General features: G+C 50.0%; 1 protein-coding gene across 4 annotated transcripts in view; it reads right to left on the reverse strand.

Moving 5' to 3' along the window:
• The window catches only part of NCOR1 (nuclear receptor corepressor 1), a 101437-nt gene that overhangs the window by 1735 nt on the left and 79678 nt on the right, over positions 1-20024 (reverse strand). For 2 of the 4 annotated variants that reach the window (XM_060283060.1, XM_060283058.1), the window contains exons 35-47: positions 19404-19610; positions 18380-18529; positions 16676-16855; positions 14461-14626; positions 13076-13587; positions 11846-11977; positions 11080-11261; positions 8622-8845; positions 6275-6412; positions 5941-6083; positions 5288-5341; positions 3982-4203; positions 1695-1874 (exon numbers count right to left, since the gene is read on the reverse strand). In XM_060283060.1, coding sequence (XP_060139043.1) covers positions 1695-1874; positions 3982-4203; positions 5288-5341; positions 5941-6083; positions 6275-6412; positions 8622-8845; positions 11080-11261; positions 11846-11977; positions 13076-13587; positions 14461-14626; positions 16676-16855; positions 18380-18529; positions 19404-19610 — 2490 coding nt within the window. The remainder of the gene's footprint in view (positions 1-1694; positions 1875-3981; positions 4204-5287; positions 5342-5940; positions 6084-6274; positions 6413-8621; positions 8846-11079; positions 11262-11845; positions 11978-13075; positions 13588-14460; positions 14627-16675; positions 16856-18379; positions 18530-19403; positions 19611-20024) is intronic. The other 2 variants (XM_060283059.1, XM_060283061.1) reach the window with 2 other exon arrangements.

Consider the following 20024-nt stretch of genomic DNA (forward strand, 5'->3'; position numbering starts at 1 on the left):
TGCAGTTCGCAAATCCTTCCCCCACCCGGTGGTTCTCAATAGAATCCTCCGAGCTCTGCTGCAGGAGACCCACTGGTTCTCTACCTGAACAGAATAGCGTAAGACAGGGGTGCCCAAACTTTTCAAAGACGACCAGCTTTGATGATGTGAACATGCGTGAGGGCCGACCAAAGTTGTTAACATTTATTTTAGGATTGAAGTTGTTGAGCTTTTGGGGGGATTTTACCCAATAAACCAACCGGCGGGCCAGATTAGGCCCCCAAAACAGACTTTGGACATACCTGGTGTAAGAGAATGCCGGATCAGGCCAAGGGCCTCTCTAGTCCAGCCTCCAGCTCTCACAGTGACTGACCAGTGAAACCCACAAGCAGGATCTGAACCCAATAGCTTATCTCCCCTCTGGCGGTTTCCAGCTACAGTCGTACCTCGGAAGTTGAATGGAATCCGTTCCGGAAGTCTGTCCGACTTCCAAAACGTTCGGAAACCAAGGTGCAGCTTCCAGAAGCCCCGTCGGACGTTCGGGTTCCAAAGAACGTTCGCAAACCGGAACACTCACTTCCAGGTTTGTGGCGTTCATGAGCCAAAACATTTGACTTGCAAGGCGTTTGGGATCCAAGGTATGACTGTACTGGGATTTAGAAGCATGGCTGCCTCCAGCTGTGGAAGCAGAGCAGAGCCATTGTGGCTGGTAGCCAAGGATAGTCCTTTCCTCCTCCATGAAAAGGCCTTTCCCCCCTGTGAGGCTCGTTTGACATATCCAGCCATTGGTATTATTGGCCCGCACCTGGGAATCGCCCTGTCCCAATGTATTTATTTACTGTTTCTGTCTCAATCTAATTGTGATTTTGTTTTGGTTATAAGCCACCCCTGTTTTCTTTCATTGCAGTATCCTTTTCCCATTTACGTTTTTAACATGATGTGGTGGCTAAGCTGCTCTTGTTTTCTTTCAGTGGCATCTCCATGCCGGACTCCTGTCTGAAACGCTGGTGAGCCACTGTCAGTCCGTGTTGACAATAGAAAACCGATGGCCCACGGTCTGACTCTGCCTAAGGCAAGCTTCCCGTGGCTCTGTTTAAAGTAGCTCTCCATTCAGAACCTTGAGGACTGCAAACTTGGCATTTCATTTTAAAGGAAGAGCTGCAGCTTACTGGAAAGGAAAGCTGCCTTGCTAGGTGGCCCGGTGGCCTAAGGAAGCTGCCTGCTTTGCTTTACACAAACAAATAAAAAAAGCCCTCTGGAAGATCTCACTGTTGGGAGATTCATTCCCCGTCTGCAGTCATAGGATTGTTGTGTATCATATGACTGTATGTGTTTTCATTCCACAGACTGGAAGTAGATGTAGACAGGATATTCGTCTACTGTTCTGTTCCCGAAGTGGAACTGTTGTTCCTTTGTTCTTTCTTCACTGCCTGCTATGCTAGAGAGAGGCAGCCATGCTAGACCGCTCTGAATGTCTGAGCTGGGCAAACAGAGACAGACTCTGCATTTTGCCACAATAAAATAGTTTAGCCTTATCCAATGGCTTGTGTGTGTTGTTCTTCAAGTTGGGGAACAATCACTGATTTGATTGCACCACCGGACTCAAGTAGCCGGGCATGTGTGCACAAAGCTTTGACCTAGCCCTGGGGCAGTCTCACAACTAACACTTGCCACCCACAGCAAGGCTTGTGGCGCTCACAACTGGCCTGGCTCACCTGTGGAGGAGGGCCGGTCTTCCCAAGACCACACTGGTGTCTGCCTGTGGTAGTCCCCTTCCGAGTGCACCGACGAGACCGACGAGGGCCGCTCTGTCCCCAAGTAGCCTTGCCCGGGGATCGGAGACTTGGACTTCCTGCTGCTCGATTTCCCCATCAGCTTTTGCTTGGTGACACCACCTGCAAAAAGGAAAGGTGGAGGGAGGGATGCCAGGGCCTCTCCCACGCCCTCGGACAGAGACTGCCCAGTTCTCTGCAATAGAGGGGGGGGATGCCCCTTCATGTGGGGTGAGGATGGGACACGGGCTGCTGTGTGTGCAGTGGACTTGGGTTCAAAAGATGCATTCAAATCGTTTTTATAAAGGAATGCAAGAAGTGTCCGGCGGGATCAGGCCAAGGGGGGCCCATCTAGTCCAGCATCCTGTTCTCACAGTAGCCAACCAGTTGCCATCTTTGGCTACATGCTTCCTTCACTGAAGGCATAGCATCATAGAGCTGGAAGGGATCCCGAGGGTCATCCAATCCACCCTCGCTGCAATGCAGGAATCTCAACTAGATCATCTATGGCAGAGCGCCATCCAACCTCTGCTTAAAGACCTCCATGGAAGGAGAGTCCACCACCTCCCGAGGGAGATCATTCCACTGTCAAACAGCTCCTACTGTCAGAAAGTTCTTCCAGATGTTCTAGTCACAATCTCCTTTCTTGTCACTTGAAGCCATTCTCCCTCAAGAGCAGGAGAAGACAAACTTGCTCCATCTTCCACATGACAGCCCTTGAAATACTGGAAGATGGCTATCCTCTCACTCTCCTCTTTTCTATGCTAAACACCCCCAGCTCCTTCAACCGTTCCTCATAAGGCTTGGGCTTCTAGACCCTTGACCATCCTGGTCGTCGTCCTCTGCCCAGCTTGTCAACATCCTTCTTAAATGGTGGTGCCCAGAACTGGACACAGTATTCCAGGTGGGGTCTGACCAAGGCAGAATATAATGGTCCTAATACTTCCCCTGATCTGGACTCTACACTTCCATTGATGCAGCCTAGAAGAGCATTAGCTTTCTTTGCTGCCGCATCCTGTGGACTCATGTTCAGCTTGTGGTCTACAAAGACCCCTAGATCCTTTTCACGTGTGCTATTAGCAAGCCGGGTGTCCCCCATCTTATAGCTGTGCGGCTGGTTCTTCCTGCCTAAGTGAAGTCAATTGGAGATTGAGGGCATGCAACATTAATGAATGTTAAGATGAGTCCTGCTGGATCAGGCCAAAGGGGGCCCCATTTAGTGCAGAATCCTGTTCTCGCAGCGGCAGATTCCCTCGAGCAGGACAACTGGGCCAAAGCAAACAAGATGAATTTTAACAAGGAGAAATGTAAAGTACTACACTTGGGCAAAAAAAATGAAAGGCACAAATACAGGATGGGTGACACCTGGCTTGAGAACAGTACATGTGAAAAGGATCTAGAAGTCTTGGTAGACCAAAAACTTGACATGAGTCAACAGTGTGATGCAGCAGCTAAAAAAGCCAATGCAATTCTGGGCTGCATCAATAGGAGTATAGCGTCTAGATCAAGGGAAGTAATAGTACCACTGTATTCTGCTCTGGTCAGACCTCACCTGGAGTACTGTGTCCAGTTCTGGGCACCACAGTTCAAGAAGGATACGGACAAGCTGGAACGTGTCCAGAGGAGGGCAACCAAAATGGTCAAAGGCCTGGAAACGATGCCTTATGAGGAACGGCTTAGGGAGCTGGGTATGTTTAGCCTGGAGAAGAGAAGGTTAAGGGGTGATATGATAGCCATGTTCAAATATATCAAAGGATGTCATATAGAGGAGGGAGAAAGGTTGTTTTCTGCTGCTCCAGAGAAGCAGACACGGAGCAATGGATTCAAACTACAAGAAAGAAGATTCCACCTCAACATTAGGAAGAACTTCCTGACAGTAAGAGCTGTTTGGCAGTGGAATTTGCTGCCAAGGAGTGTGGTGGAGTCTCCTTCTTTGGTGGCCTTTAAGCAGAGGCTTGACAGCCATATGTCAAGAATGCTTTGATGGTTTTTCCTGCTTGGCAGGGGGTTGGACTGGATGGCCCTTGTGGTCTCTTCCAACTCTATGATTCTAGGACTAAGCGCAAGAACAATTCCCCTCCTGTGGGTCCCAGCAGCTGGTGCTCGAAGGAAGCCTTGCTGCCTGTAGCCGTGAAGCCCCAAAACTGGAACCGTGTTGCATATGAAGGACCTGCCAGGCCCATGCAGCCGCCGCAAGCTTCTCCCCCAAGCGCGCCGTGGCCGCCCTTACCTGGGTTGGGGGAAGGGTTGGCGTCTTCCCTCCGGAGATCGCTGCTGGCTGCCAGGGAGGGGTTGGAGCCCGCGGAAACCAGCCCCATGGGCTGGGCCATGGCCATGGCGTGGTCCTCCCCTTTGTCGTCAAAGTTGCCCATCAGGGCCTTGCGGATGATGTCCTCCAGGCCCAGGTTGCTGGCAGGATCTGCAAAGGAATGACCTCGAGCACTGATTGGACCTGGGAGGAAGAAAGAGAGACGGGGAGGGACCAGGAGGGGGGGGAAGAGACAGGAAGGAGAGGGAGAGGCAGTTTTCAAGAGGGGCAGAGAAAGCGGGGAGAGGGAGAGAGAAAGAAAATGGTGAGATGCAATGCCCGAAAGCTTCAGTCCGCAAACTGTGAAGCAGCTGAAAAAAGCCCATCGTACCAGCGACTGAAAGTAGGAGCACTGTTTTGGTTGGGAAATCATCGAGGCTTGCAGCATGCAAGGCTGTTATAATGTGTGCATTGAAAATGCAAGAGCAAAAGGGATTTGCACGGGTGCCGGACTGACAAACCTCCCCTCCATGACACCTTGCACGATCACCTCACCAATTCCTCAGGAATTAAAAGTTCACCCGTCCCCCAGTGGGATCCACAAACCTAAGAATGTTTCAGGACCTGTTTCCCAAGTTGATGAAATGCAAGTGTCTTAGCTGTGCTTCCTGTGTTGCAGGGGGTTGGACTTGGTGACCCTTGGGAGTCCCAGCACTACAATTCCATGATTGTTGAGCTCACTGATGTGGACAAGTTGTTGGGTTTTTGGGTTGTTGTTTTTTTTTAAATGAATGTGGCTGCGATGTAACACAAAGTGTCCGCAGTTTCTTCAGTGCCTCAAATAAAAGATCGTTGCTGCGTCTATTTAAGGTTCTAGACCTCATTGTTTCGATTTCTGAGGTTTCTCACCACACACTACTATAAAAACATTTCCTAAAATGCTGTGGAGGCAGCATCCAAACCAGGGGTCAGCAAACTTTTTCAGCAGGGGGCCAGTACACTGTCCTTCAGACCTTGTGGGGGGCCGGACTATATTTCAAAAAAAAATATATGAACGAATTCCTATGCCCCACAAATAACCCAGAGATGCATTTTAAATAAAAGAACACCTTCTACTCATGTAAAAACACCAGGCAGATGCCACAAATAACCCAGAGATGCATTCTAAATAAAAGGACACCTTCTACTCATGTAAAACATGTTGATTCCCGGACCGTCCGTAGGCCGGATTTAGAGGACGATTGGGCCGCATCCGGCCCCCGGGCCTTAGTTTGGGAAGAAGGCTCACCTGAGGTAGTTACCGCAGGCAAGTTAAAGATTTCAGTCCCTGGCTGAGCGGCAGCTGTTGAAAAAAAGAGATACGAAACACACATCAGAATCAACTCAGGAAAATTCAAACATGTCCTCATCCAAATGAGATTCTCTCCAATTCCTCTGCCCTGTTTGTTTTTTAAAAAATACCAGGGATAAGGAAGCATTTTGAACTCAAAATCCTTCTGGGGCCACAGCAGGGAGGGGGCAGAGCCAGAGGCCAAAGTGGGCGGAGCAACAGTTGTGGCTTTTACCCTATCTCTGCACCAGGAGTGAGTATTAGCCCTCCCCCAGCATAGCTGCGGCTGATGGGATTGGCAGTCCAAAAATGTCCAGAGGGTTGAGGAAGAGTGGATGAAATGGACCAGATGCCTCCAAATGCAAAGATGAGGCTGAAGGTCGATTGAGAGGAGGTGAGGGCAAAACAGCAACTCGCACAGAGAGACAGACAGGGAGTCCCTTGCCCAGGAGAGTGCTTTGGGAGTAATCCTAGCAGGCATTAATGAAGGAATCAATCTATTTCATCAGGGCCAAACGAGGATATCTTCGACTGCACTCAGGAAACGCACAGTGGTCGGGGAATTATTTCTGAGAAAAGGAAAAGGCAGGCGAAAGGAGGTCTTTCGTTACCCATGTCATTGTCACCTCCCCCGCAGGAGTTCAGCTTGCGGAAGATCTCCTGCTTCTTAGACATCACCATTGGCGAGGTGCTCTCCAGCTTGGTGAAGAACGAAGGCAGGTAGCTCATGCTCCCCGGAGAACGAGAGTCCGTCCTGCCGAGAATGAAGGGTTGAGAACAGACGCAGAAAGAAAACGGGCAATACTTAAAAACACAACACCCGCAGGCATACACGTGCGTCCCGCTATCCTGACACTCGCTATGTGAAAATCCATGTCGATCTCACGCGAGCAACTTAACAGACAGAGACGAATGAGAAACTGCTGTGATGCCCAGCTTGTGTACCTCTGTTCCGAAGGCTCGGATCGCTGGGAGAGTAACATGAGGCTGTCTTGCTTCTCGTGAGCAGCCGGGGCCTGGGGGGGCGAGATCGGTTCGTATGACTCGGAGGAAACGTGGCTCCGCTCTGGGGACTTTCCATGCCTAGAGAGGTTGCGGGGCAAGAAACGTACAAAAGCAGATCAAATTATAAACACGCAAAAATCCTCTCCTGGTCTCTCTGCCCCAAACTTTAGAGGAGGGAGGCTGAGGTTAAACTGCAGAGGGAGGTTGTGGGGACTTCCTTTCTCGGAGACCTTCCAGCAAAGAATGCTTGGGCTGCCGTCTTGTCAGGAAGGGTATCCAATATAATAAAGTGCAAGTGTCTCTGCGTCCAGTCCCTGTGTCCGCACTACTGCACATGTGCCCCACGGACACGGGGACTGGACGCAGAGACTGGACGCACACACACATGCGCTCTCCCCACCCCCCACCTACTGTTTCCCTGCGGCCGCCAACCACTGCTCCCGGCCGGACTGAGCGTTGGTGGCGGCAGCGGGGGGGGGGAGCGCGCACGTGTGTGCGTCCAGCAAGGACAGGTCCCGGGGTTCGGAGAAGCGCTGCGCAAACACTTCTCCAAACCCCGGGATGTCTCCTTCCTGTCGGCGGCTGGGGGAGAGGAAGGAAGGAGGAGAAAGGGCTGCTTTCTCCTCCTTCGTTCCTGTCCCCCTGCCGCCGACAGGAAGGAGAGGTCCCGGGAGCACCGGATCGAGGAGCCGGTCTGCAGAGTCAGCGCCCAGCAACGCCGCGCTGGATTGAGGAGGCGATGCTCCATGCGGCGCTGCTGGGCGCTGACTGCAGACCGGTGCTCCGTGCAGCGCTGCTGGGTGCCGACCCGGCAGGCAGCTTCCTTGATCCGGCGGCCTGCCGGGTCGGCGCTGATCAGCGCTGCGCGGAGCACCGGATCGAGGAGCCGGTCTGCACTCAGCGCCCAGCAGCACCGCACGGAGCATCGCCTCCTCAATCCAGCACGGCGTTGCTGGGCGCTGACTCTGCAGACCGGCTCCTCGATCCGGTACTCCCCGCAGCGCTCACATATGTTCTAGCGCCCGGTTATTTAACGGGCTAAACGACACTAGTAAGAATATAAAGAACAGCCCAACTGAGTTAGGCCAAAGGGCGGCCTATTATTATAATGTCGTCTAATAATAATAATAATAATAATAATAATAATAATAATAATAATAAATTTTATTTATATCCCACCCTCCCCAGCCAGAACCGGGCTCAGGGCAGCTAACATAAGAATATATAATGCATTAAGACATAAAATTCAGCAATCGACTGAAATACAGCTTAAAATCAAATTAAAATCAGAATAATATCAGATGGTTACCCACAAATTATAACTATAGGAGTTAAGTACTCACCAGGCTCAGCTATTTGTATGAGCCGGTGAGACGAGTTAGAGAGGCCATTTATATGCAGGGTCTTGTAAAAGGAGAGGGGTCAGACTGGGCCCCGACCAAAGGCCTGGTGGAACAGCTCCGTCTTGCAGGCCCTGCGGAAAGATGTCAAATCCCGTAGGGCCCTGGTCTCTTGCGACAGAGCGTTCTACCAGGCCGGGGCCACAGCCGAAAAGGCCTTGACCCTGGCCGAGGCCACTCTAACCTCCTTGAGGCCCGGGACCTCCAAGATGTTATTGTTTGTGGACTGTAAGGTCCTCCGCGGGGCATACCATATTATTATATTTATGCCCTACATTTCTTCCAAAGAGCATAGTTCTCCGCTCTTTATTTTATCCTGTGAGGGTGGTTAGCCTGAGAATTAACCCAGGGACCAGGAGCCTCCTCCCTCCCGGGTCTTAGTCTGACATTCTTAACCACAACTCTACCCTGGCTCTCCGATGTGGTCCAGCAACCTGTTCTTTTAAGGATCTAGCAAATGTTGGGAAACAGTTGACATTAGAAATACTAAAAGAATTGTTTCATTTTAACAACTGCTTGGAGGTTTTTTTTTTTTTACAATCAAGCAGTATATAATTTTTATGTAATAAATGTTTTCATCATTTATCAAACAAATATTAGTAATATTACTTAGCATTAGTACGATTTATTATTGTCATTAATGGGTTATTTACTTGGATGAGTTATTTTTCTAGGCTGTCCTTCATCCAGTGATCACCAGGTGATACACGACAATATATGAAACTTGGTAAGTCAGGGCATGTTAAACGGCAGAGACCAGTAGTTGGTCTTTAGAACTCCAGCTATCATATGCAGCCTCCACCTCTGTTCTCAGGAAGGCCTCGCAGCGCAGCCTTCTAACATTAGACCACACAGCAAAAAAGGTGCAAAGTCGCATGAATCGTTACCTTCCCCTGCTTTTCTCCGAGTGGTTTTCGGGGGAAACTCGCGACCCGGGGCGCTGGTGGGGCGCAGACTGGATCTGCACCTCAGGGCTGTATCGGTTTGAGGCCTTCGCCCGGTTCGTGGTGGCGATGGAGGTCGGGGCGGAGGTCTGGAATGTGCTAGTGGGAGTCTGTAGGGATGGCTGGGTAGAAGCTTGGTTGCGGGCAAAATCCTGGGTGATGATTTGCTGCGGGGGAAACGGAAAAGACAAAAGGAATGAACAGCAACCATCTTGCAAAACTAAACCAGCACCTGAGGCAGGAAGCATGTGGGATGGATTTGCAGACTGCCGTCAGGGGGAGAAACCTTTAAATATTTTTGTTGTGAATTGTGTAAAAGCAGCGTGTGCGTGTTTTAGAAATTATAAGATGAAGGGTGCCCAACTTTCCTACAAAAAAAAGCAAGTAGCCAGTGTAGACTCTGTGTTTACTTGGCTTTGGGGATAAGGGATTTTGCAGAGAATCCCAATTTATTATTATTTTAGTCTCACCTCCAAAAACACCTCACAGGTTTGCAAAAGATCCTAGGATCCAGAGTGCTGGAGCGACGCATGCCCACCCTTCTCAATTACGTCCCACAAACCAACTCAGTTCCTGCCCTGATGATGACCACCAGTTGCTTAGGAAACGGACTTGATGGTCCACCTAGCTCAGCATTCGTCCTGGGAGAAGCTCTCCCGCATTTCAGGAAGGGAGGCTTTCCGAGTCCTACCCAGAGGTGCTGGGGATCAAACCTGGGACCCTCTGCATGCAAAGTGTGTGCTCCAGCCCTTCCCGTGAAACTAAACCAATCTTCTAGTCCTCATGGGTCTCTAATAAAAAGCTGATTTAAAGCAGGAAGCCACCTTATACCGAGTCGGACCACTGGGCCCATTTAGCGCCTACACTTTGGAACTTCCTGCCTATTGAAATTATGCAAAAACAGATAATGGGCTAATGCTGCCAATTTCTTCAAAAGTCCAAAACAAAACAAGCAGCACGCAAAGGCACCAGATTCAATCAAGTTTCAATCAAGTATTATTAATCCAAAGAGAAAACAATAAGAGAACCATATACAAGTGCTGACACAGGAGCCAAAATCAAACGTTAAACAGATAGCATGTACAAATTAAAGGCAAACCAGTCTTTATAGTCTTTGAGGCTATATAGCGGTCAGGCAAACCAGTCTTTATAGTCTTTGAGGCTATATAGCGGCCAGTTCTCGAAGCTACGAACATGAGTTTGACCAAACTACGGGAGGCAGTGCAAGACAGGAGTGCCTGGCGTGCTATGGTCCATGGGGTCACGAAGAGTCGGACACGACTAAACGACTAAACAACAACAACAACAACAACAGCGGTCAGCAAAGTGGCAGCAGGTCGAGCGAGGTGTCAATGGTAGTAGACAGGCTGCCGGCATTTTTTTGCCTGTTTCGCCCATATGACGGGCTTCTTCAGTAGTTTCTCCTTGTGCTTTTATGTTTAGTGCATTCAAATTTGTATGAAACCACTTATCTTGGCTTAGGCCACAATGCTCAGGTTTTTTTCCAAAAGGTTCTCTCATTTACATATTCAATTTCTTGTATTCAAAGTATTTTTGGTTTGAGCATGTATTGACTAAGCCAATAGGCTTTGAATACAAGAAATTGAATATGTAAATGAGAGAACCTTTTGAAAAAAAACCTGAGCATTGTGGCCTAAGCCAAGATAAGTGGTTTCATACAAATTTGAATGCACTAAACATAAAAGCACAAGGAGAAACTACTGAAGAAGCCCGTCATATGGGCGAAACAGGCAAAAAAACGCCGGCAGCCTGTCTACTACCATTGACACCTCGCTCGACCTGCTGCCACTTTGCTGACCGCTATATAGCCTCAAAGACTATAAAGACTGGTTTGCCTTTAATTTGTACATGCTATCTGTTTAACGTTTGATTTTGGCTCCTGTGTCAGCACTTGTATATGGTTCTCTTATTGTTTTCTCTTTGGATTAATAATACTTGATTGAAACTTGATTGAATCTGGTGCCTTTGCGTGCTGCTTGTTTTGTTTTGGACTATTGAAATTATGCAGCTGCTGCCACTATACTCATTCTGGCTCCTGCCGAATTTCTTTTGCTTAGATGAGCCTATCCAGATGCTTAGAAAGCTGATGTGCATTTTAATTTTAGTCGGTTGTTACTTTTCGAAAGTCTTGAATTGCCAGTTTTCCCTTATTGATCATTTTGTTTTCTCCTTTATTGTACCACCTCTTTGAAGGTTTGTTTTTTCAATCAAGCGCTGTACAAATTTGATGAATTGGAACAAGAAATGGACCACATTAGACAATACAAGTATCTAGGCAACTATGCGAGTTCCTATAAGCAGCGGTGAGAATCTGGGGGTAAACCTCAGGTGAAAACGTCAGGGAAGTTTCCCAAAGAGGTGCTCAAGTACGCAAACCTACACAGATGTGATCAGCCAGGGTGATCAGGCGGTGTGTTCGTGGCACGGGCCCCATCCCTTCGCCCTGCGCAGGTGGCGGAGGAGGAGGAGGCTGCTGTTGCTGTTGCTGCTGCTGTGGCGATGGAGAATCTTGCTGCTGCCTGTAAGAGTGGATCGACCCCTCATACTGACGATTGCAGTCTCCTAGTTAGAAAAGAAGAAGGGATTCACAACGCAAGAAGGTGGGGAGCCTCCACATCCCCTCAGCCCTGACTTAGGTAACCGGGAGAGGAACTCATTTGCACTCAGAAAAGATCACTCATAAAATCAGCAGAACGTCCCTATGGCACTCGGTGGGACTTGATAAGAAACGCTTCAGCTACAGGGTTGCAAGATTCTCTTTCCGCACTGCAAAAAGAGATATGCAACTCTTGGTTGCAAATTACTTGCAAGCTTGTTCTGCCCATACATTTGTATGCATTTTGGCCTGCATCTCTTACTCGGTTTTAAGATTTGTCATTTGTTGTTGTGACCCACACGACTCTGAATAAATGAATAAAAAAAATGGTTCCCTCTTCCTGCACAAAGATGCGAGTCAACAGGCTGCCCCAATCCTGCGCAGCGTGCACATGCTGGTGGGGGGGGGGTTTGGTGGTGAGAACTTGACAAAGGCTTGACAGGCATGTGTCAAGAATGCTTTGATGGTGTATCCTGCTTGGCAGGGGGTTGGACTGGATGGCCCTTGTGGTCTCTTCCAACTCTAGGATTCTATGATTCTATGAACTTACGTTCTGCCTGGCTCATTTTGGGGGCTTCCTGTTGATAAGGCAGCAGCTTTTCCTGGGGAGGGACCGGCGAGTTTGCAGGGCTGATCACCTCGATGGCATCTCGGGGGGGCTCGTAGCGGTGGGAGGAGGAAACTACATGGATCGAGGAAGAGTGAGAGACAGAGGTCATTTATAAGGCCCAGCCCTGACCTGCTTCTGGTACCGTAGTATTAGGTCTGCTGGTGTAGAAGTGTGATTCACACTTTGGATGAGAGATGGCTGACTTTGCTTCCCAGGAAAACCCGTATGAATAGGAATGCAGGTGGGTATCCTGCCTTTGGGGGAAGACACTATAGGCCCCTTCCCCATTTTAAATATTTTAGAGGGGAGTCCCGTTTTCTGCCTGTGTTTTAGGTTATGTGTGCAGGTGTTTTGTCTGTTGTTGACAGAGGAGTTGAGCACCCACTTGTTTTAATTCTGTGAAATGGGTATTTTGGGGTGCTTTAGACCGCCCCTTAGATTTCCATAAGTGTCCTCAGCCCCCCAACCCCAAAACAGCTTGGGGGATCCCAGATTAACCTTTTCATCCATCCATAACCTTTTCATCCATCCATGTTTGAAAGCCTTTCTTCTCAAAGGGGTTTACAACATACATTTTGCTGAACCCCTTTCGGGACAGTTTTGTTTAACATCTGATGGCAGGGCATTCCACAGGGTGGGCGCCACTGCTGAGAAGGCCCTCTGCCTGGTTCCCAGTAATCTCGCTTCTCACAGCGAGGGAACCACCGGAAGGCCCTCGGAGCTGGACCTCAGTGTCCGGGCAGAACGATGGGGGTGGAGACGCTCCTTCAGGGATACTGGGCTGAGGCCGTTTAGGGCTTTAAAGGTCAACACCAACACTTTGAAATGTGCTCGGAAACGTACTGGGAGCCAACATAAATCCTTTAGGACCAGTGTTATATGGTCCTGGTGGCCGCTCCCAGGCACCAGCCTAGCAGCTGCGTTCTGGATTAGTTGTAGTTTCCAAGCCACCTTCAAAGGTAGCCCCACGTAGAGCGCATTGGAGTAGTCCAAAAGGGAAACTGCTATCCTGAATAATACTTTAATAATACTTTTAATAATAGGGGGAGTTGGGGATGGGTCATAAAAGTTTTATGTGGGCCATAAAAGTTAGAGAACCACTGTGTTGCGCCTAAAGGGCCAAACCTGTAGCCAGGCTAAGGAGGCCAAAGGAAAACTACGAAGACATACGGCTGCTGGAGGAATCTGAGCTCTGGGAGCCGCGATCGCGGGCGTCCTTGTCGGAGGCAATCTGTCGTGTGATGATCACGTCGATGAAGTTGGCCGCCGTGATGGTGGTCTTGCCACGTGTCCGGAGCTCCTCCTCGTACTTGGATATGGAAGGGGGGCCCTTGTCCTTCCCGGCGTCCGAGTAGATGGACGAGGAGGGCTGGGACTTCCCCGACGAGGAGTAGCTCGACGAGGACGAGGGGTACAGGCCTGGGGGCCCCCTCTTCTCCGCCTCCATCGCCTTCTGCTCCATCTGCTGCTGCTGCTGCTGCTCGCTCACGACTGCCGACCTGCGCCCCGGGTTCTCCTCAATGCGGCCCCCGTCGTGCTTGCCGCCCTCTTTGGACTTGGCCACCTCCATCTGGGGAGCGGAGGCGGCAGCATCCACAAGGGCGGCCAGAGCGTCGGCGGCCGTGTTGTAGCGGGAGGTGGGCAAGGCCTGGGTGATGGTGGGAGTGCCGGGGGGGATCTGCCTGTTGGTCGGAACAAAAAGAGGGCGGTAACACCTTAGGACATTTTGAGTCACACGGCAAGGGTAGTGCTATCGTCAACGGTTGGCACAGACTCACGGGGTTCCGTCCAGCTAAGTTCCACCAACTTAGCTGTATCTATTCATGACAGCGGGCTGACTCTGAGCCCAACTACTGATGGATGCATCTCACAGAGTTGGAAGGGACCATAGAGGCCAACCAACCTGACCCCCTGCTTCAGCAAAGGTAGTCTTGCAACTGCCCCGCCCCCCCCCCCGGAGAAGTCTCCTCTCCAGCCTCTGCTTCAAAGATCTCCTGCGAAGGAGAGTCTGCTATCTTCTTAAGGCTGGGTGTTCCACCGCCAAAAAGCTCTTCCCATCAGAAAGCTTTTCCTAACGTTTTGCCAGAATCTTATCCCCCTCCAATTTTGAGGGACAGGGAACAGGTTCCCTCAGTCTCTCTCCTGGCAGCCTTTTGAAAGATTTGAAAGGTTGTTGGTCTTCTCCTTAAGCCGTTCCTTACAATAACCCCGTCTCCAAGCTATATCAGCCATAAGGAATTAACACACTTTTTTTAAAACAAGCATTGAGCAACTTGGACTTTGAGAACAGATGTATCGTTTTAAGACAGTGTTTCCCAAACTTGGGTCCCCAGCTGCTTTTTGGACTACAATTCCCATCATCCTTGACCACTGGTCCTGCTAGCTAGGGATGGTGGGAGCTGTAATCCAAAAACAGCTGGAGGGCCAACTTTGGGAAACTGCTTTAAGAGAAGTCTGAGTTTGCACTGAGCAACTGTCCCGCCTCAGGAGAGCCTGATGCAACTTTGCTTAAACCACAGGATCCCGGCTGCACAAAAGAATTAAAACAAGCGTACATGATGCGCAGCTGCGCGGAGGGGTCCAGCGGGGTGATGACACTAGTCCCGTTCGATCCCTGGAAGATGCTCGGCCGCTGCTGCATGACGCTCTCCTGGCTGCGGACTGACGGGGACGGCGAGCGGACGTAGCCGTGGCTTCCTGGCCTTCCTGGCTGCTCAGCTCCTGGAGAATATAATAAAAATTAGGAATGAAGCAACACCCCACCAGGCGGCAGCGGAAAAGAACCAGGAGGTTTCAAGAGTTTTACGTTGGTCCCAGAAGTCTTAGCCCCTGCTTCTAGGGCCACATCCACACTGTACTTTGAAGTACTGCGGTACCACTTTTGTGGCTTCTCCCAAAGGATTCTGGGAGCTGTACAGTGGTACCTTGGTACTCAAACGCCTTGGTTCCCAAACGTCACAAACCCGGAAGTGTGTGTTCTGGTTTCCGAACGTTTTTCAGAAGCCGAACGTCTGATGCGACTGCCGGCTATTGTTTCCAGGGCGTCCGTACCAATCAGAAGCTGCGCCTTGGTTTTTGAATGTTTCGGAAGTCGAGCAGACTTCTGGAAGGGATTAAGTTTGGCGCTTTTGTTTTTGCTATTTATTTTGTGCTTTTGTTTTTGAGGCTTTTTTGTTAACTTGTTTTTGTGACTGTGTGGAACCCAGTTCAGCTACTGATTGACTGATTGTGTGACTGCGGAAATGGATAAAAGCCCCCCATCCAAACAATGACTACCATCAGTGCAGGTAAGAAAAAATAATAATTTTAATTTTTATCATCTACAATGCTGTCTTTATTCATTTTATAGTACAGCATATTGATTATTTCTTTCATTTTAAGGATCCATGGTCTCGTTGGACAGTAAAATTCATGTTAAATTGCTGTTTAGAGGTTGTTTTTAAAAGTCTGGAATGGATTAATCTGTTTTGCACTACTTTATATGGCAGAACGCACCTTGGTTTTGGAACGGACTTCCGGAACGGATTAAGTTTGAGAACCAAGCGGCCACTGTAGTTTGGTCAGGGTTGCCTAGAACTGTTAGGAGGCCCCCTCCCAGAGCTACAATTCCCAAAGTGGTTTAAGAGTCAATAGGAAACTCTGCGAGTTACAGCTCTGGGAGGGGAAAACTGGGAGTCGTCATTTGCTAAGGGTGCTGAGAGTCACTAGGACAATTCCCAGAGTTACCTGCGAAGAGGGATTGACCATTAAACTACTCTGGGAAATTAGCCAAGGATCACGTTAGCAGGATCAAATTCCCAGTCCCCAGGTCTTCTCCTGGGGTGTAACGCCAGCCATGGGGCGACAAATCACCTCCACCCCCCCCCCAGCTAAAACTATATAATTACAATTTCTAAGTTACATTTCAAAATATTCGTTTAAACAACCTTTAAACAACGTCTTTCCGTGGTTCATTTTTGCATACTATACACCCCTGCATATTTTACATGAACTAAACGATTCAGCAATCCATTGCTACATCCATCAAAACTTATTTACACTGTTGGGTTTATCTTAACGCTACCAGCGTTTTTAAATGCGCACAATTTTCACCCATATATTCAGGAAACATTTTCCAGTCCTCTTTAAACGGACATTCTTCTTGTTCTCTCATTCTATACAGTGGAACCTCGGTTTATGAACACCTCGGTTTACAAATTTTCAGTTTACGAACGCCGCGGACCCATCTGGAACGGATTAATTCACTTTCCATTACTTTCAATGGGAAAGTTCGCTTCAGTTTATGAACGCTTCAGTTTATGAACAGACTTCCGGAACCAATTGTGTTCATAAACCGAGGTACCACTGTATATTAAATCTGCAAGCTGCGCATGTTCCATCAGTTTAAGTTGCCATTCTTCTTTGGTTGGCACCTCGCTCGTTTTCCATTTTTGGGCTAACAAAACATGGGCCGCTGTAGTAGCATACATAAATAGTCTTTTTTGACACCTGGGCATTTCCCTCTGAATTATCCCCAACAAAGAGGACTCTGGTGTGTTTTTTGGGAAAGGTATTTTAAAACTTTCCCCCCTCAATTCATTATATATCATTTCCCAATATACACTTTTACCCTAGCTAAAGCTTTCTTTAAACCACCTGCCTCCTAGTGACAGAGGAACTCCCTCCCACTAGCAAATTAAAGATAAAACACACACACACACACACACACACACACACACACACACACACACAATTGCTTTAGACTGAGGACAAGGGGTTCTGGGCACTCACCTGGGCGCAGGTAGAGCTCGCTGGGAACGACAGCTATCCGCTCCCTCTCCCTCTCGCGCTCCCTCTCTCTCTCGCGCTCCCTCTCTCTCTCGCGCTCCCGTTCCCGCTCCTTTTCCCTCTCGCGCTCCCTCTCCCTCTCAGCGTTGGCCGCGGCGGAGGCTGCCAGGTGCGAAGGGTGCCCTGGTGAGGAGGAGAAAGGAGAAACGTGGGTTTTGCGGGGTGGGTGGGGAAAAAAGACAAGAGGGTCCATTTGCGTAACAAGGCCAGGCGACAAGACGCAGCTCACAGGGGTTTCGTTGCCGTCATGGCTCCCCACAAGGAATCCTGGGAATTGTAGTTTGGAGAGGGTGCCAGAGTCCGCAGGAAATTCTCAAGTCCTCCTGACATCTAGGGTTCCCCCTGCCCTTCATGTTCCTACTGCTTGAAAAAGCCTAACAGGGCAGGGGGGGGGATGCCATCTGGTAAAAGCTGGTGGAAGTCAGTGGAAACCAGACACTCCTGGTTTGAAGCTCCCATAAGAATAAGAATGACCCTAAGGGCCAACTCATCCAGCCCCTTGCAATGCAGGAATCTCAGAGGGATTTTTGTCAGACTCTCTGCAGCAGGAGAGAGTTAAAAGCTGTGCCCCCAACAATCCTGTTAATATAAACCGCTTTGAGGCTTGCTTTAGAAAACAACAAAGCAGCATATACATTGTATGAAATAAGTAAATGCAGTGAAACCTTGGTTTTCGAGCGTCTTGGAAGCCAAACGATTCGGAACCCAAACGCCAAAAACCCGGAAGTCATTGCTTCTGTTTCCGAACGTGCCTCAGAAGTCGAACGGCTTCCGGGGTGCGTTTTTCATTTCCCCCCCATTGGCTTTGCAGCCAGCCCATCGATCCTTGGTTTTTGAACATTTCGGAAGTCGAACGGTCTTCTGGAATGGATTATGTTCGAAAACCGAGGCTCCACTGTAATAGTAAAGTGTTGTGACACTGAGGTCCAGCACCGAGGGCCTTCTGGCGGTTCCCTCGTTTGCGAGAAGCCAAGTTGCAGGGAACTAGGCAGAGGGCCTTCTCGGTGGTGGCGCCTGCCCTGTGGAACGCCCTCCCAACAGATGTCAAAGAGGAAAACAACTACCAGACTTTTAGGAGACATCTGAAGGCAGTCCTGTTCAGGGAGGCTTTTAATGTTTAAGAAATTATTGCGTTTTATTTTTCTGTTGGAAGCCGCCCAGAGTGGCTGGGGAAACCCAGCCAGATGGGCAGGGTATAAATAAAAAATTGTTGTTGTTGTTGTTGTTGTTGTGTGACAAGCTAAAAAAAAACCAAACCTTGCATGTTAAGTGTAATCACGCCGTTAACTTCACAGCTGGTTGGTGGCCCTTAAGGCATTGTGGGAAGGGGGTGGATGGCCTGGAAACATCCACCAAAGCAGGGAGTGGGGGTGGGCACTGGCACAGAAGACATCAAAGGTGGGTGCTGCCACTAGGTTTTGCATACCCCCCCCCCCAAAAAAAAATAAGATTGAGAAGCTGACTGATGACACTGGGTGTGGCAACAGCCTGCCTGGAACTCCGGGGTGGTGGTGGTAGTGGCCAAAGGGCGACAGAGGCCATGGGTTTCCTTCCCCACCAGGGCGGAAGGGTCAGCGGCCCACTGTTGTTTTGGGGGAGGGGGGCGTGCCCCCTGCTCTCCCCAACTAGCGGGGAGGCAGCTCTCACCTGGAGACATGGAAGGAGGGTTGTAAGGCCTGGTGGGGAACGCTAGCTGAGTCCCAGGGATGTAGGTGATCCTGTCCATCGGAGGGGTGCTGGGCCCTCCTGGGTGGGGCACCAAGATGGTGGGTGCCATGTTGTTCAAGTCAATGATCCCTAATTAAACAAGGGGGGGGGGAACATAATGGAGATATGCACAAGATCACTCAGGCCAGCAGTCCTTGAGCCATTTCGGACGGGGGACCCACCTTTAACCCAAATATGCATTTTGGGGACCCATTTGTTCATTTTAAAAAAACCACATTTATTTGTAGGGTGGGGCTGCCGCTGCTGCAACTACACCGTAGACCAAGGACTCTAACCACGATACCACGTTAAACAGTCATGGCACCCCCCCCCCAAGAATTCTGGGAGCCATGGTTTATTAAGGGTGCCAAGAGTTGCTAGGAGATCCCGATTCCCCCCCTCGCAGAGCTACAATTCCCAGAGTTCCCTGTGGGGAGGGGCTGGCCGTTAAACCACTCCCCCTCTTGCCCCTGACATAATACGGAACCCGAGGTGTAGGGCAGGCGGGTGTGGCTTGCCCCAAACAGCCTCACAGAGGTCAAATGGCGAGCCGGATTTGGCCCGAAGGCCGGAGCCCCCCAACCCCCCCTGCTTTAAAGCCTCTCTTTTTAAAGAATGGGGGCACCGAACCCATTTGCCACCACATCTCCACTGATACTGGACCCCTCAACCTGCTTAAAACAAACCAACCAACCAACCCTAGGCTCTAAACCTAGAGGCGTTGAAAGTTGCAGGTTGGGAAAGGGGTGAGGTGTGTGAGAGGAAGCATAGAATCATAGAGTTGGAAGAGACCACAAGGGCCATCCAGTCCAACCCCCTGCCAAGCAGGAAACACCATCAAAGCATTCTTGACATATGCCTGTCAAGCTTCTGCTTAAAGACCTCCAAATAAGGAGACTCCACCACACTCCTTGGCAGCAAATTCCACTGCCGAACAGCTCTTACTGTCAGGAAGCAGGCTCACCTCTGGCTCCCGCGTAGGGGAGGGCCAAGGTCTGCTCCCGGGGAGAGAGCCCCCTGGTCAGGTCGGGCCGCAGGTTGACTTGCATCTGCTGGGAGGTGATGTAGTCATTGAGAATGGTCTGCCGCGTGTTCTCCATGGCATAGAGCTGGTACTGGCTCGGGTAGCCTGGGGTGGGCGAAAGTTGCCTCTGGAACATGTAGGCAGCGGCTGGGCGGGCAGAGAGGGAGAAAGGGATAGTTTTTAAAAAGGGAAGGTTTGAGTCTGTATTGTAGGGCCCCGCAGGTTCAGGTCCCAACTCTGCCAGCAAATTCACGCGGGCTGGTTGCCATCGACCAGCCTAACCTGCCTCACAGGGTTGTTGTGAAGATAATCATTAGCTGGGGGAGCTGAGCCCGGGGGGGTGGGGTGGGGGCAGAGGGAACCATCTGCACCACTTCCTGGAGGAAAAAGGCAGGATCTGTCCATCCACAGCACTGAGCTGCCAGCTTCAAATCTGAATCAATGGTGTCACTCGATGTCAGGTGACTGTGGCCCTACCCACCTGTCAAAAGGGGTTGGGGAGGGTGGGCAAGGTTGGGACCTGGCCTTTGACCTGAAGGCAAAGCTCCTGAACCATTGACT

The sequence above is a fragment of the Zootoca vivipara genome, chromosome 15 (assembly GCF_963506605.1).
Source record: "Zootoca vivipara chromosome 15, rZooViv1.1, whole genome shotgun sequence".
Classification (NCBI taxonomy): Eukaryota; Metazoa; Chordata; class Lepidosauria; order Squamata; family Lacertidae; genus Zootoca; species Zootoca vivipara.